The 17614-nt window shown below is 46.4% G+C and overlaps 1 protein-coding gene across 5 annotated transcripts in view; it reads right to left on the reverse strand.

The window, feature by feature from the left end:
* Positions 1-17614, reverse strand: part of LOC146431530 (contactin-4) — a 246066-nt gene that overhangs the window by 18827 nt on the left and 209625 nt on the right. For all 5 annotated transcript variants that reach the window (XM_085072261.1, XM_085072257.1, XM_085072258.1 and 2 more), the window contains one exon: positions 8854-8981. In XM_085072261.1, the coding sequence (XP_084928387.1) occupies positions 8854-8981 (128 nt within the window). The remainder of the gene's footprint in view (positions 1-8853; positions 8982-17614) is intronic.

Raw genomic sequence — 17614 nt, forward strand, 5'->3', positions numbered from 1 at the left:
TTTAAGATGAACTTTTCCTTGCATCCCCATTGAGACCTCCGCGCCAGCGAGAGCAAGTCTGACGCCCAAACACCTATTACTGAACAAATGCGGTGACAGGGGGAGCAGAGCCAAGCAAACAAACACTGAAACAAAATTTCCTGGGCCGAAAAGGTCTCATTTGTTTCCTGGAGAAGGTGAGATTGTCTCACAACGCCCTGTGCTCTCACAAGGGAGTGACTCATTCCCATTAATTAGTGGCACACAGAGAAGACAAAGCTCACATTCTGAGGGGTTCTGATGTTCTGGGCAGGGGCAGGATGGAGGTAGCAGCACAGGGGAAATGAAAATAACCCCCAGGACCATCCCTCATTAGTACTTCCTCAAAATCCCCAGCTCTTCTTTCACTAAATAAATCTTGCTCACAGAGCATCATTAAAAAGTGTCCCTGACATTTCTCCCGTTCCGTGGCATTTTACTGCAAATCAGCCACGAGTTTTTCTTATGTAAATAATTCCAAGGTCAGGATCAAGATCCAGCTTGCAAAGATATGCACAGGGAAGTGGAGGAGAAGAGCTCCAGCTCTCCTTCCAGCCTGCTTTCAGTGCTGGGAGAGTTTGGCCATGAGCACAAAGCTTTCCTGGGGTCAGTCATGGTCTGGAGGTTTCTCCCAGATATTTCCACTCGTGGCTCTTTCCTGCAGGGAATGATGTTCATTGCCAGCTGCACCACACAGCTAAGTTACCAGGACTAATGGATTTTTACAGAGAGTTTCTACTGTGCAGAGGAAAGGAAATTTTCACTGGTGAAATACTGCTGATTTCTAAATAAACTCCATATTCAGATATATTCACAATGCAACTGGAAGAAAACACAGTACTGAACCCTGCCATTGATCACTGGTTCTTCATGGCAGTAAAAACTTAAAAATGAAAATACTTCAAAGCTTCAAATGAAAGCAAAATTCCTACTCCAAGTGTGTGTGTCAGAAGGAGAGAGAAACAACCACCCTAATCCACGGCAAGTCAGTTCAGTGACAAAATTCCTTGTATTTCAGAGTCAACCTGCTTTGGGGTGAGGAACATTTGTATTTCTGTCATATTCCCAAATGCCTGCCTGGAGCACAGTGAGCCAGGACACCTAGAATGTGAGTTATTCAATTTATGTTCTTTCTGCCCTCCTGATTTTGGGATAAAGACAAGAAACTCTAGCCTGCATATGATCTCAGACGGGATTGCTCCTAATCTTGCCCTAAAAAAAGGGAAAATCAGGTTGCAGGAGTCCCTAATCTTGAAGCAGCAGCTCTGCCTCATTCAGCAGTGCTGTGACAAGCCCTGATATGTCAATCCCAGGCTTTATCCAGGTGCCACCTGGATTTATTATCAGCTGAAGAACTCTGGGTAACCTGTTGGCAATCCAGGCTCAGGGAGAGAAACTCCCATCAGCTCAAATCCGCTAAGCTGCTTCCAAAAGTGCCTCAGAAAATGCACAAAAGCACTGGGATTTCCCCAAACCCTGTCCCAGATCCTTGTCTTCAGCACTCTCACACTTCTTCCTCCTCCTCCAGAAAATGTGTTCTCTCTAAACACTTCCTCTGTCTCTCTGATGTTACAAACATCACCCTCAGGCCAGTCTGCTCTGAGTCACTGATTTCAAGGATATAAAGTTCACTCTCCCCTTTATTCTCCCACAGTGATTCCTTCATCCTTGCCTGAGCAGAGACCTGCAGTCAGTCCATGTTTGGATCCTCATCTCCCCATCCCTGTCCAGTCCCACTGAATTCCTCTGGGATGGGGACAAGTGGCTCTAGGGACACCTTTCCCTCACTGCCACAGCAGCACCTGGGCTACAACCACCTCATTTTCCTGTTTTATTGTTTTTTCTTTTCTAATTTAGCCAGTGTTTGTGGAATTCCCATGGAACTCGTGCCTGGAGGTTCATCCCATTGCATGCTTGGAGAAAAGGACCAGCTCTCTGTGCTCTCCTCTGGGATAAAAACCAAATTCATGACAATAGTGCACTTAACTCACAATGGCAGCAGCCTCAGCATGCAGGATCTCCTTCAGCAAGGAGGGATTGCAGCCCATGTAATGTTAAGCACGACTTCAAATGTTAAGTGCAACTGTCATGTTTCATTTTCTGGGAACCAGAAGAGTTCCATGGAATGAAAAGCTCAAGGAGACAGAGCTTGAACTGCCTGAAATTCCTGGAGACTCCACTGCAGAGACCCCCAGAGCTGAGATGTGGCTCTGATCCCCCAGCCCAGGTGTGGAACCAGCAGCAGGAACTGTCCAGGGCCAGACTGGGCATGGAGAGAATATCCTGAGTGAATATAGGATATATAGGATATAGTGAATATAGGTGATAAGAATAACCTTCCACCATCCCAGAGTGCTCCAAACCCCCTCCAGCCTGGCCTTGGACACTTCCAGGGGCAGCCACAGCCTCTCTGGGCACTCTGTGCCAGGAAATCCCTGCAAAATAATTCATTAATTATGTTTTATATCCAATCCCAAACAAACACACTCACAAACACTGCATTACTGGGATTTAAATGTGATCCATGGCTGCGTTTTAACCGTGCTGGGTTTTCATTTGTATTCAAAAACTGAAAAATATTTTAACCTTTCTGAAATGCACTGTGTTAAAATAAATTGAAGCAAGTTGATGAAAACTGTTAATTAACCTGCTTTTGGCTCATTAAGAGTTGGTGCTTAACCTATAGGTCGTCTGCTCTTTCAGCTGATGTATGGATCTGATCTTCAGTGATGAGCTGAACAACCCAATCTTTTATTGATGATGGAGAACTCCTGCACCTTTGGCTTTTTTGGGGAGAGGTCAGGAAAATTCCTAAAACAAAAGTGCTGAGCTTTCAAAGAGGTTATTCTGATTTTTTTTTCTTCCCTATGGCAGGAGAGGCTGCAATAATGCTGACCCTGCAGTACATTGTGGGTTTTAGATAAAAATACAGAGCAAAACCAAGTTTTTTACCCCTCCACAGGTTATTCTAACGTAATGGTTGAATTTTTCTAAAAATACATATTTTTCCCCACATTATGTGCTGCATCAGGTGTATCTCCAAGCATCAGCCCCTCGCTCTAGTGCTGATTTCATTATTTACCCGAATAATTATAATTTTTAACACCCTTGATGTGCCTGGAGGTTGGCTGAGGCTTGAAGGGACAGCGGGGAGAAAGGAGAAGGTGGTGGGAGGGAACTGGGGGAAGAACCCACAGCATTTCCCACCATCCAGAGGCAACATTTCCCACCAGCTGGCAGCCCCTCCATCACCACCACACCAGTACCTGCAGAAGCTGCTCGGTGGGAGTCAATATATTTGTATTTCTGCTTTAAAAAATATCACTCCAATAACGCTGGAGATTAGTCCAGAGCTGGCACGAGCGCAAGGCAGGAGATCTATGCTTTTTAATATCAAGCTCTTCACCAAGACGACTTTTATCATGTTAATGGCTAAATCACACTGATTGTAAAAGAGCCAAAATGAGGCAATTAGTAAGGCCTGTGACAGCCTCAGCAAACGACACACAAGGTTTGCAGTGGGAGCCAGATGGATATCTTCAATATATTTCTTATTGTCTGCTTGTGGTAATATGTTCAATTAAACGAAATCAGTGCTACAGAAGAACCTCTGAATTGCCTGGAAAAAAAAAAAATTAATTGTCTGCTGCAAATTTAATGAAGCTTAGCACTTGTGTTATGTTTACAAGTTTTGTTTGTTATGATCAGTAAGTGCTTTACAAGAAAAAAAGGAACTCCCAACTTACTTCATTCAGGCAGCCCTAAGAGCAACCTACTGGTGTCTGATTTTATTATTGGGGTTTGATTTCATTCTCATGTCTCTCTGCCATTTACTGGTTTTGGCCTTAGCAGCTCACCAGGATTTTCCCCTTCTCAGTAAGAAAATGAGTGTTTCTCTGTTCAGTCACAGTTTTGGGGTTCAAGTCCTGCTCCAGTGTTTGGCCAAAACTTGTGTTAGGAATGTCCCCAGAGGAGCCATGGCTGCTCACTGGGACCCTCACCATCCTCCTCCTCTGGTGTCACTGAGCTTCCCCTGCTCATGGATCACACCAGTTTTGGATTCATGGAATATCCTGAGCTGGAAAGGACCCAAAAGGATCATGAAATCCATGCCCTGTCCCTCCACAGACACCCCAACAATCCTACTCTGTCCAAACCCTCCTGGAGCTCTGGCAGATTTGGGAATGTCACCATTCCCTGGGGAGCCTGGCCAGTGCCCAAGAACCTTTCCCAAAATCCAACCTGACCCTCCCTGGCACAGCTCCAGCCATTCCCTGTCCCTGTCCCTGTCCCAGGGATCAGTTGTGTTTGACAAGTTCCCATTCAGAAAACCAGAAGCCAGAGGTGCCTCTGACAGCCCAGGGAGGGAGGATTTGGGGAAAGCTCAGCAGCACACGAGGCCTCTGCTTCTTATTCTGTACCCTCAGAATAATTAAAACCATTTTACCTCAGTTAGCTGTCAGAAAAACAGGGATGTTGGCAGGATACACAGCTATTTCCTCTTCCTTGGGCTGCTCTGGGGCTGAGCTGATTTTCCTGCTGACCTCAGCTCCTCACCTGAGCAGATCTTGGAGGCAAACCAGCCTTGTGCCAGTCTCAGGTGGGAAATGCTCAGGGGGGAAATGCTCATGCCAGAGCTGAAATTCAGAGCTGAGCTCCTCCCAGCTGCACAGGGAGATGTGGATCAGCATCACACAGCAGCCTGGGCTGCCTGGCAGCTGCAATAAACAGGGAGCTTGCCTGAAACTACAAAATACTTGATTAAAGCTCGAGTTCTGAGTGCCATATGGAGAAGAGCTCTGGCAGGCTGCAAGGACCCTGAGGAGCTGCTGCATTCCAGCCCCACCATCAGCTGCTGCCTGGAGATTTCCCACCTCAAGAAAAAGAGATTTTTCTCTTGAGGAGATCTAGCAAAGTGCACTGGGGCTGCCAGAGTCGAGGGAGGAGGAGCAGATGTGGTGGATGCACAGCTCTCTCATTTATAATTGTGCCTTTCATGCAGTGCTTTGGGTCATAATTTTACTTAAACCTAGCAAAAGAGCCTTAATTGTGTCCTAGAAATAATTGGTGTCAGTGGAAATAGTCCAATTAGAGCAGAATATTTTCCTTTGCAATTTCACGGCCAGAGATTATGGCTTTCCTTGTCAATTGTGAACATCAAGCCTTTGCTGCTGCTGGTGACTCAGAAGTCAAGAAAGGTTTTTCCAAACTTAGAAATAAGTTTTATTTCCTAAACATGAGAATCCATAACATGTTCTCATGAATAAATCAGAGCCTGCATAACTCCATGGCACTCTCTGAGCTTTTTTTGCCCACAAATCCCTGATTTAGAGATTCTAGAGAACAAGTTTATGCTCTAAATTAACCTTTCCTCCGTGAAATTTAAAAAAAAATGTATTAGACCTGATAAGGAACATTTGTTCATGTCTAGACTACGTATAAAAACTGTGTTCTGCTAAAACAAAATTTAAGAATAATGAAACTTCTTTTGATGATTTCAGTGCTGAGAGTCTTTGCTTTGGCTGAACACAGACCTCGTGTGCTATCCAGGATAATTACAAAAAAGCCCATAAAATATGGACAACCCTCAAGTGCTGCTCTGGGATTATTACTTTAAACTCTGCCTCTCTTTTTTAAATTATATTTGGTGCTTTCAACACCAGGTGTCACTCAACCAGGTCCTTTTTTAAGGGCTGAAGCATAACTATGTTAAAAAACCCTCTCAGCTTCTTAATGTATGGCTAACTCTTCCTCTTGGGGAAAAAGTTTAACCTCACTCCAAGGAGTTGATATCCACTTACTCCAAAGTCACTTCAAACTCCACAGAGTTGAGAACAGCTGGTGAAATTCACTTATTGGCATTCACTGATTAAAAAAAACCCCAAAAACCTAAACCAAACCCCAGGGGTTTGAGGCGAGCACAACACAAATCCCAAACAATGAGGTTTCAATTTGACCAAGTGATGTTGAACCAAAGACAACCCCAGGTGACAAGAGGGGCCAGGGACACCAGCAGCTCCCACTGAGACTTTCTGCAGAAGGGAAATGCTCTGTCCTGCAGGACTGGAACAGCCCAGCAAGAATCCCAGGTTTAAAGGCAGCAACATCTGAAGTCTAAAAGTGACTCAATAATGGGCCAGAATTTACAGTATTTAATCCATTTAAACTGCAATGCAGCACTTCAACGTTCACACAGAGGAATAGGCTCGGAATGAAAAATGTGCTATTTTATAGGAAATAATTTGAATCACTGTGCTGGACAAAATCAAGACTATCAGTCTATTCAAGCGTGAGGAAAAAATAACCTCCTGACATTATCTTTGTGCTCTTTTTCTGCTAAAGTGATACAGATTCCAGCCAGCAAAAGTTCTCCTGCTTTCACTGCCTTGAGCCCTCCCGTGACAGCCCAAATGAGAGGAGCTCGCAGCAGTAGGAAAATGTTAAAGGTGCATCATAATTAAACAGGCAAATAAAGCCATTGGAACTTGCCCTTGTCAGGGATGCTCCAACGTGAGCAGAATTGCTGCACATCCCCATGGGAGCACACAGGCACCAACTCCAGCAAGCATTTGGAGGTAGATTTATACAGGAATTTCAATAAAAATGTAGCTAAAGATATGTGTTTAGCTATTGAGGTGGATTTAGAGCTGAGCCCACAGTCCGGAGGGAAGTAGATTTTTGGGAAGCAGATTTTTGGGAAGCAGCAGATTTTTGGGAAGCAGCCCTGGGTGTCAATGGTGGGACCACAATCCATTCACCTCCCATGCCCCCAAAGCAAAGCTGGCCAGAGCTGAAATCAAAGCTGTTCAATGTGTCTGCTGGGAACAAATCCTGCATGACAAGGACTCTCTCATCCTGGGGACACACTGATCACTGCTCTCCCCTCAGCCCAGGAGCTTCTCCTGCTGCTTCCCACAGCTTTCACTGCAAAGCCTTGCAATTGGATTCCTCTCTCAGCCTCCTGCTGCATCAGCCAGTTGATATCACTGCATTAAATACAAATAAACTCATATTGTACAGGCTCTGCCTGTTTACTCTATTTGTCATTTAATCCCTCGGTACTCAGAGAGCCTCTAATCTTTCTGTGTGTTGGAAGAATTGAACATTTAGCCTCAAGTACGGGAGAAAACAAGGGAACAAGATGGAAAATTAATATTTATATAAAACATGGAAACACACACCATGTTTTACAGAGCTCTGAACGCTGCCTGGGATCCTCCAGCCTTACAAACTCAATCCTGCTTTTTAATTTAAAGGTCAAGCTGTACATGCAAGTTTCTAAGATTTCAGGTCTTGGAGGCCAAGAGGTTCTCACTTAGCAGCAGCCAACAGAACAAACCCAAAGCACAGCTGCAGTGGCTCAGAAAACCACTGGGGTTCACCCAGCCTGACAACAGAATGTTAACACACAGCCCTATGGGCACCTGTCAGAATTTGATATTTTTTAAACTGTCTACTCATGCAGAAAATGAATATTTATTCATCCCTCTCTGGTTGTTTGCCAGAGAGTTATTTTAAGCTCCTTGGTTCTGGTGTAACATATTCCCCTCCTCCTCCCATCCTTGTCTTTGACACTGTCGGCATCTCTCCCTGAGAAAGGAAATTTAAAAATAATAAGGATAACCTGCAATATTAATGGAAGAACCCTGGAAGGTTAGGAAAAACATCTTGACCTTCACAGCTTTTTACTCAATGACATAAGGTGAGTCAGAAAAGAATGCAAGCATATCTTAAGGTCAAAAACCACATCAGCTGTTAAATTAGTCTTTTTCTACAACACAAAACTGAGTTAAAATAAGGAATTCACTCATATTTCTGTCCAACCTCACATGTGTTTTACTTAGGGCGGAGAAACTCAAGCATTTCACTCTATAATAAAGTATTTTCCACAGTTCATTTGGAGTTCAGAATAGTTTCTGCTCTTTTATACTTTTTATGGGCCAGACTTGGAAATTGCATTTCGGAGTTCGCCGTTAATATCCACATCTCGGGCTTAAGAGTTTATTCTCTGCTTCATGCACATGTGTCGCTGCCATTAATGCAAATGGAATGGAGTGAAAACAGAGCAGTGAGGGGGAAAAAAGCCCTCACTAATCCTTTATCACCTCAGCGTGGAGCAAAGTGATTTGTGGAGCAGGGGAATCAGAGATCAGGTACAACAACTGCCCAGGGATTCCTGGGGCACTGGGAGGAAGGAAGGATAAGCCAGGAGCTACAAAACCATGACTCTGGAATAACAGAACCTCATGATGTGTTCCAGCTCTAAAAACCATGGATTCAAACCTGCATTGAAACGTTTGAAGTATTTCCTATGTAGGACGGAAATAGTTGACAAGGAGAGGCTCTAACTGGATATGATCCATCACTGCCAGGGTGTGGGAGAATTAAAACTGACAGCCTTAGAGCTTTCTGATTGATTTATCACTTTGTAATCACTGTTTCCTGATTTGTTATCCAATATAGGTTTTTCCCCAAATAAGAAGGAGATAGAGAGTGATTGCAAGGGTAATAACCTATATGTTCATTGCCTATTATAATCCATCAGACACTGGGCTACTCATCAGCAGGCCAAAAATTAATTCAACACATTTGTCAGTGTCTCTCGTTGTTTGTCAAATGATTCCTTTAAATATCATTTGTTGGCACATTATGCCTTTAAATACCTTTGTCAAATTATAGCTTTTGCTGTTGAAAACAACATTTGACAGAACATGAACACATGGGAATAAAAACTCGGAATTCCCGAAAGGCTGAAATCCAGGCCTGGATGAGGAATGATGAAAATAAACAAGAGTTTGTGCCTCAGACACGCCCAATAAAAGCTGTTTTAGTCACCTTTGACCAGCAGGCTGCCCGTGCTGCTGGCTGTCCCGAAGTGGTTGGTGGCCACACAGGTGTAGCTGCCTGCATCCGCCTTGGTGACATTGACGATCCGCAGGCTCCCGTCGTCCAGAACTGTGATCCTGCAAAGACAGCACACACACAGGTTCTGGGGTTTGTAAAGCCAACATGAAACCCTCAGAGTGTGCATTAATTATGGATGGTGTGAGCAGCAGACAGCCCTGCCCTGAGCTGAGCCGAGCTGCCGGCAGTCTCTCCGGACGCAGTTCATAAATACTGAATGCATCATTTACATGAGTTTCCCATGTCTTTACTCGAGGGCAACTTTCATTTACACATCAGCAGCTCGTGTAGGTTTTGCAGGCTCTGTGCTTTGATATTCAGCCTCTCCATGACAACCCCTCAGCACGTGGTGCTGTCTGTGCAAAGCCCCAGCGCTCGCTGCCTCGCCGCGCGGAGCTGCTGCCGAGCAGATGCACTGCAGCTGGTGTTTCAGCCCGAGGTTTTTCCAGCAGGATGATGGCTTTGCACTGAGGGCACAAGGCTGCCAAGATCTCTCTCCACCTCTCTGCCTGTGCAGCACTCAGCCCAGGGGGTTTGTCTGCAGTGGAGCTCGCAGGTTACAGAGACCATGATCCCATTTTGCTCCCATCCTCTGCTCACCTGCACACTCCCCACCTGAGCAGGGCTGTTCTCTGCGGGTTCTGGAGGGCAGGAGGCAGCTGAGGATGGAATGGAATTCCTCAGTGATCCCCAGTCTCTCCTCTTGCACAAGAGCACTTCAGGCTCCCCTTGCTCTCTCAGTGAGCTTTGCCTCTTGTTATGTCTTTTTTCCTGCTCTGCTGTAAGTCAGTGAACACAGAAAACCTGATTTTACCCAGTAAATCCCATCAAAACATGAATGGCTTTGCCCTGTGGAGGCATCACCCAAGGTGACTCCAGGAAAACCTTTCTCCCAGCCTAAAATCACCTCCTTTAGCAACATTTTTGCCTCCTCAGTCTCACGTCCTGCAGCACAATCTGCTTTCTCCCCTTCAGCCACTTTCAGACCTGCACAGAAAATCTTGTATCAATTCCTGCCTTGTCCTGCTCAATTATTTCCCCATTTCACTAAAATGAAGAAGCCTTCCTGCATCCTTAAGGAAGCTCTGCACAAGTGGACTGAGAAACTGGGAGGAAAGAACCTCAGCAGCAGCAGCAGCAGTGGCAGGAGGGCTCAGGGGGTTCTCCACTCTGAGGGGGTTTTAGGGAACAGGAATCACCTGGAGCCTTGGGACAGCCTTGGGACAGCCCAGGGACAGCCCTGGGATAGCCCTGTGACAGCTCTGGGACAGCCCAGGGACAGCCCTGGGATAGCCCTGTGACAGCTCTGGGACAGCCCTGGGACAGCTGCACACAGCACCAGCCTGAACAAGGCACAGACATGAGCACCAAGGTCACCCTGAGGCTCCCCTGGCTCCTCCTGCAGCCACAGCCCTGAGCATGGCCTGCAGTGACCCTCAGGAGTCACCTGGGGTGCCTTTTGCCACCCCACAGGCTGCTGGTGAGCACCCCCGAGCTGCTCAGCCCCCAGGCACAGCCCTGCTCCCAAAATGGCACAGTCGGAGTGGCTGTGCCAAGCGAGGAGGAGGAGGAAGGTGGCACAGGATGCTCTGGCAGCAGTCACCATCTCTGCCCTGGCTCACCTCTCCCTGACCTGCTCCTGCAGCAGCCCAAAGCCACAGGCCAGCTGGCAGAGAGCAGGACAGAGGTGACACTTCCCCCATCAGCAGCAGTGATATTAATAGGAGCTTCTCAAGTGGCTCATGGTCTCCAAATTGCTGCAGTCACTAATGCTCACTGCTGTCATTTGTTTCTGCAGGACTCCAGTGCCACAGATTTGCTCCTGTGGCAGCTGCTGCAGCTCAGGAGTGGGAAGGGAGCAGGGCAGAGCTGCTTGGCTCATCCTCAGCTCTCCATGGGCACAGACAGATCAGTGCTCGTGCTGCAACCAACCTGTGCCAGAGCTGCCACATTGTGCTCCAGCAGGAGCTGGGCAGCACCAGCAGCTCCCAGGAATTATTTGCTGCTCTTATCAACTCCAGGTCTTCACAAACAGGGCTTTTCTGGAAGCTGGAGGTGCCCTTGGCAGGCATTAAGATTCAATATAAAGGACAGGACGAGCTCAGCATTGTGCTCCAGCTCAAGGTGCTCCAGCACTGCCCCACTGGCTCTGCTCTCCCTCCCTTTCCACTTCTGCCACCCCAGGAAACCCAGAAAAAGTGAAGTTTTTAGATTATTTCTGTACAGTTGAGATTTTATTTTTAGTTATTTACGCTTTCTTTTCAGCCATATGGTTGAAAGCTATTTGCTGGCTAATCTCTTCCATGGATCATTTTAATTGTGCCTGTTGATGAAGCCAGATTTAATTTTAAATTCTAATGCCTTTTCTGTCTCTTTCTCATGCTATTGGCTCCCTTCTAAGTTGTCTTTATTCCCAGTGTTTGCAGTTAATGTGGCTTGGATTGCCCTGGAGCATCGTTTGGATCAGGACACTCAATCCCCACCAGCTTTGGCACATCTCAGGCACCTTGAGCTTTATTTCCTCCCCTTCCTAAGCTGAGACTGAGGCCCTTGGCTTTCTAACCTGAGCCACAGACATCCTTTAACCCCAGGAATATCTTGCACAGAGCTCAGCAGAGATCTGCCCTGAATTCCCCAAACCCTTCCCCACGGAGCCTCCAGGCACAGGTAATTCCCATCTGCTCTCTCAGGAACTCCTGTAAACGACCAGCATTAAAAGTGACAAAGAACTCTACAAGTGAACTGATTTTTTCCAAATAAATCAGACCATTAAAACCTCTCTGTGACTCATTGATTAGGAGGCCTTATGGTTATGTGGCTCTTTTTGCTGAAGTCGCTTTTTCTACAGCGAATGTTTTGCCCTCTAATCTGAATCCAATGTGTTAAAAGTTAACAAATAATTATTTGAACACTTGGAAACTCGTTACAGTGAGTTGAGAAAGCAGGAAGGCCTCTCACTGATATTGCTAATTCCCGAATTTTCCTTGCAGACTTGTCTGCATGAAAGGAGAGCAGAGGCTCATTTCGGGCCACTGAGGTTCTCAAACTGCTAATTGGCTGGAAAGCAAACAACCCTTCAGCCACAACTTTCAGCAGTTTGGGTGAAAAAGTTCTACCAAGACACAAAGTTCAAATTGAGTGAAGCACTGCTCAGTGTGCTTTCTCCTCTGAAATACACCCTCCAAATGTTTTCTAGCCAGATGCCTGGGAAGACATAAAAATAAACCACATTTCCCATAAACAGACATCAGAACAAAGCGCTGGTTGCTGAGTGTGCACCTCTTTAAACCACTGTGAAGTCAAAAAAAGGAGCTACTGACTTGCTATTAAATGTTCTGAGCTCCCTGACTCTACTAACAGCAGTGGTAACAATAAATAAAAATATAAATATCCTCTTGCACAGGTTAATGAACTGCTCTGCTGCTAACTTGGCTCATGGTCACTGCCAACATCAGAGAAAAATCAAGGAAGATAACAATACCCATTTGGAGGAAAAAGAAAAAAAGACAATTTAAGATAGTTTAGCATCCTCACAGAAGGAAAGGTCATCTATTTTAAACACAGCATTTGTGAGAGAGAATCTGGGGGGCTGTGTTGTCAGCTGGAGATCTCAGGTCCAGAGAGAGCTAAGACAGGTCTGAAATTAGGAGATAAAAGCATCACTTGTTTCCTAAACTGAAGCGTTGGGTTCTACTGCAGGAAGAGCTGACCTTGTCAGTGTTTTGATCAAAACTCTTCTGGGGAAAAAGGACCTTTAAAATGCTGCAAACATCTCTCTCCCCAGCCTTCCTCAGCCATTTTCACTTTGCTGCTGCTGAGCACTTTGCAGCACCATGAAGAAGCCAACAGAGCTCCAGAGCAGCTCCTGTGGCAAGGGCAGGCAGTGACAGCCCAGGGGAATGGGATCCTAAATGGGATAAATGGGATCCCAAATGGGATAAATGGGATCCTAAATGGGATGAATGGGATCCCGAATGGGATAAATGGGATCCCAAATGGGATAAATGGGATCCCAAATGGGATGAATGGGATCCCAAATGGGATGAATGGGATCCCAAATGGGATAAAAGGGATCCCAAATGGGATGAATGGGATCCCAAATGGGATAAATGGGATCCCAAATGGGATGAATGGGATCCCAAATGGGATAAAAGGGATCCCAAATGGGATGAATGGGATCCCAAATGGGATGAATGGGATCCCAAATGGGATCCCGAATGGGATGAATGGGATCCCGAATGGGATGAATGGGATCCCAAAGGGGATAAATGGGATCCCAAATGGGATAAATGGGATCCCAAATGGGATGAATGGGATTTCCATCCCAGAGGGATCACAGCCCTCTGGCTCCAACAGCAGCCCTCGCTCGCCCCAGGAGCAGCTGGAGATGGATGAGGAGCTCAGGCAGAGCTGGAGCAGGGCAAGGAAAGCCAGCAGGGCACCATCACTGGGGTGGGATCTGTTGGGGATCATTCCCAGCTCCTGATCCAGCTGCCAGATCTGTGAATCCCCCAGCAGCAGCTGTGTCACCTCCAGCCCTAAGTGGATCAGGGCAGCTCTGATTCACAGAGTCCATGGCAGCATTCCCATTCCCACTGCTGGGCAGCATTCCCAGGAGATACAAATATTCCTCAGCCAGGAACATATGCATTTAGAGATAGAAATTGTCCTGTCGAGCTCAGTACGAGTTTTATCACTGACTTTGTGAAAATGAGATCAAGCTCTAACCTGGAATAGAAATGGAACACTGCAAAATTCCCAGAGCACATCCTAACCCGAGTGTCAGTGACTACCTGCAGCCCAGCTCCATGGAAATCTGGCCTCTGGGTGTCTGGCTGCATCCCTGCATCTCCCCAAACATGCCTGCTGCTCAGCTTTGGCCTCGTGCTTGGACAGAGCATTTCCCTAAAATCCCAAACCCGCAGTATCTCCGGGAACATCTTGCTCTGGTGTTTAATTCCAAGAAAATCGATGTGGCTGCAGGAAGCAGAGCCAGTAGCAGAGGCAGGGGTGGCTGGAGCTCCCCTGCACCTTGCAGGTTGGGGCTCACCCAGGTGAGGAGCAGAGCCATGCACTGACCTTCCAGTGGGAATTATTCCCCAATTCCCTGAGCACACCCAGCTGCAGCCAGGTGGCACAGCAGGTATCCTGCAATGCATTCCTCTCAGCTTGCCCTCTGTTTTCCTGTTCAGCAGGTGGGAACAGGTGGGATCTGGCTGGAATACGAATGGAGTACAAATGCAGTGCATATGGCAGGGTGTGTGTTTGCTCCTCCCCAGGGACACAGCACAGCTCCAGCACTGCAGATTACAGCCCAACGTTTCTTCGGAGCAAAAGTGCTCAGAATTACAAAGTGACTTTTTTCCCCCCTCCTCTCAAATGGTTTCATTAGCACTGCTGCAATGAAATAAGGTATTTTGTTTCCTTATCTAATCATTTTAGCATTTTAATTTATGGAATACAAGCACAACTACCCTTGCTTTCACTCTTGATTAAACACACGCCGCTGAAATATTTCATGCTTAGCCAAGTGAATATTTTAAATATTTTTTTCCCCCACGAAACAATGCTTAGGATGTCCGATCCTTTTTCTATTACAGGGAGAAAAGATGTCTTAGAGCAAGCATTTAAATGAATGTCAGCTGGAAGAAACACACACTGAGTGCAATTTGAGATAAAACTACCATTGATCCCTTCATGTACAGCCTTTGTGGCAGTGTTGACGTGGCTATTGAAAAGAGACACTGGTGCCAGAGTTCTTCCAAGAGATAATCTGTCTTCTGAGAGAGGATTTAGGTTAAATGTACCTGTGAAAAACAGTGTATTTCAGCCGACATGATGAATGGCCTATTGTTCACCCTGGCTGCTGTGCTGGGGCTGGAAGCAGAGAAGAAAGCAGAAGCACCAGGCAGCCCTGACTGCAGGCTCAGCAGTGTATTTGTTCCCTCTTTTTCCCAGAGTTCCTCAGCAGGAATATCTAGAGCAATTTTTAGCCCAACAGCAACTTTGCCTCACGCCACAACTCCGGGCAATAGCATAATTTATCAAATTATTTCTATTTCTATCGCGTGTCTTTGTAGCAGTTTATTGCCTTTTAAATAATGCTTGCCATGCAATGAGGCAGAGGCTGGGTTATTGCAATGATCTCATGGATGTGGTGCTGGCCATGCTCTGGGTAAACAGGGAATTTATAAATCCTGCCAGGTTTTACTGCTCAGAGCACAAATCCCCCAAATCAGGCATTTGCTCATGAGTGTTTGCTCATGAGTATCTGCTCATCACTTGGAGATTGGGCATGTTTGGGATATAGTGCACAGGCAATGACTGCTGTGGCCCTGGGGTGCTGTCCCCAGGTGTGACACTTTGTGCTGCATAAAGAACAGTCAGGGCAGAGCTTTCTGCTCCACAACATTCATCTCCACTAAAATACACCGAGGTCAAAGCCACAGTCCTGGGGCTTCACTGCACACTGCTGGTGCCCAGGGAGGAGAGAGCCCTGACCCTAAACCCCACCCAGCCCCCTGTGATGGCACTGGGATTGCCCATCCTTCACCAAAACCAGCCCAAGCCCTGAGCAGGCAGGGCTTTCCAGGCAGGGGTTTCTCCCTCATCCTGCCACTCCAGATGTTTCTGAAAATGGGGGAGAAAGGGATGGTGTCATCTCCACCCCCAGTGTGGGACATCAGCACAGCCTGAGAGCTCCCAACACCAACCAAGGATGGGACAAGTTGGGTCCATTCTACAGCTGTCAGGATGAATCCCAGGGAAAGGCAGGACGATCCTTTGTGCTGCAGAACTGAGTTTTCCATCTGATCATCCACCCCAACTCCCAGCTTCATGGCCATTCCTGCTGCTCACACACTCTCCTGCACACCTGCAGCTCCCTGCCCTGCTAGCTGTGCTCCACACAGCCCCCTGAGCTGCCCCAGTGTTTATTTGTCTTTTCACGGTTCACAGAAAAGCCTGGGATAATTCAGAGGCTCCGTCAGAGCCCATTTAATTTAGTGCACATCTCTCTCTGGGTGAAGGCAGCAGCAGATAAGTCCTGCCTTATCCATGACAACTGACAGGCCTCTTAACAGCAAACACCCCGTAATTAATTTTCAGGTAAGAACTATATTTGCTGGAAATAAAGTGAGGTAAAATCCTGTTGTGTTGGGTTTAGCAGAACTTCTCCCATTTCCCACTATCCCATCCAGAGCTGTCCTCTGGCAGTGGGAAGCCATTCCCCCTCCTCCTGGCACTACCTGTCCATGGAAAAACTGTCTCTCCCTCTTTTACTACTGACTTACCATAAAAACCTGTAAATAATATTCTAAAGAGAAAGAAAAAAATATAACATATTTTGCTCAGATTACCATTTTTGAGAATCTATTAGTGGCCCCTTTGGAAACATCAAACAGCACAACACCACTGAATTCAGCATCAGATTAAACCACTCATGGATCTGGCATCCTCAGTTTTCCCACAATTTTCTTTTCCCACCCATTATTTATGTGCAGTGACGGAGCAGTCCAAAGCACAATGCTGCATCCAGCCATTATTAATATCCATAAACACAAAAGCTGTGCTCTGTCATCATCCTCCCTCTGCTCTGTGCATTTTTAAGACGAGTCTGGAAGTGACAGAACCTCATCCTGATGGAGCAGGGAGGCAGGAGGAGAGGAAGGGAGCATTTACAGCTATTAGAGACTCCATGTAGACTGCTCAGAGATGCCTGGAGTTATAATTCAAATACAAAAATATCCCTAGGTTATCTGAGAAGAACAGTTCTCTGTTCTCTGAAAGAAAATATCTTTCTTAAGGGATGCTGATAACGGGAGGGAACAAATGAAAAGCAAACACAAGCACCGCCAGGGACCCTGAAGGGAGTGAGGGGGCTGTGGTGAATTTCAAATAATAGAAACCTTTTTTGCCTTCTCTCCAAAACCACTCTCTTTTTGCTACACACAAAATTAAAATAAATACAGTCAGAAAGCCCATGTCATGAAAATAAATATTTGAGGAAGCAGATTTGAGCAAAGCAAAGGAAAGCTTTGTGTTTTCATTCATGAGACGTGAGGCAGTGACAATTTATTAGGGGAAAGTTCTGCAGGTCTGGAAGGGCCTGTTGGTGTAAAGAGCCAATTTTCTGTTGATTTTGGTGGGGAATGAAGACCATCCCCCACGGAAAACAGCCCTTCACCCTGGCAGATTATTTTATAGACCAAGTTGGCTGTTTCTATAAACCATGAACGCTGTGATGGCACCGTGAGGGACAGGGATGCTCCACACTCCAAAAAGTACACTCAGGACCTGGACAGCTCTTGCTGGTGGCAGTGAAGGGACAAAGCACACTGAACACCACCTCCTGAAGGGCTAAACCTCCCTTTGTGCACAATTTAGCCACCAGAGACAGAGCTCTCCACATGCATCCTTCTGTGCTCCGAAGTGAGGAGAATGCTGTGCAGGAGCAGCAGGTGCTGTGGAGCCACTCCTGATTTCACTCCATCCAATGTTCAGTGAGATGTTTGCTCTGCTCACTCTTCCAGGGCACTGACTGTAGCCCAAGGCATGGAAATTAAATGACTTCTCGTCTGTGCAGAGGGACTGGAAATCTAAGGAATTGTGTTTGGAGAGCAGCATCCAACCTGTGCCAACAACTCCCTCCCGACAAGGACAAACCACCACCTTCCACCTACAGCCAACACTG

Source organism: Lichenostomus cassidix, chromosome 12 (assembly GCF_008360975.1).
Source record: "Lichenostomus cassidix isolate B80296 chromosome 12, HeHo_3.0, whole genome shotgun sequence".
NCBI classification, from domain to species: domain Eukaryota; kingdom Metazoa; phylum Chordata; class Aves; order Passeriformes; family Meliphagidae; genus Lichenostomus; species Lichenostomus cassidix.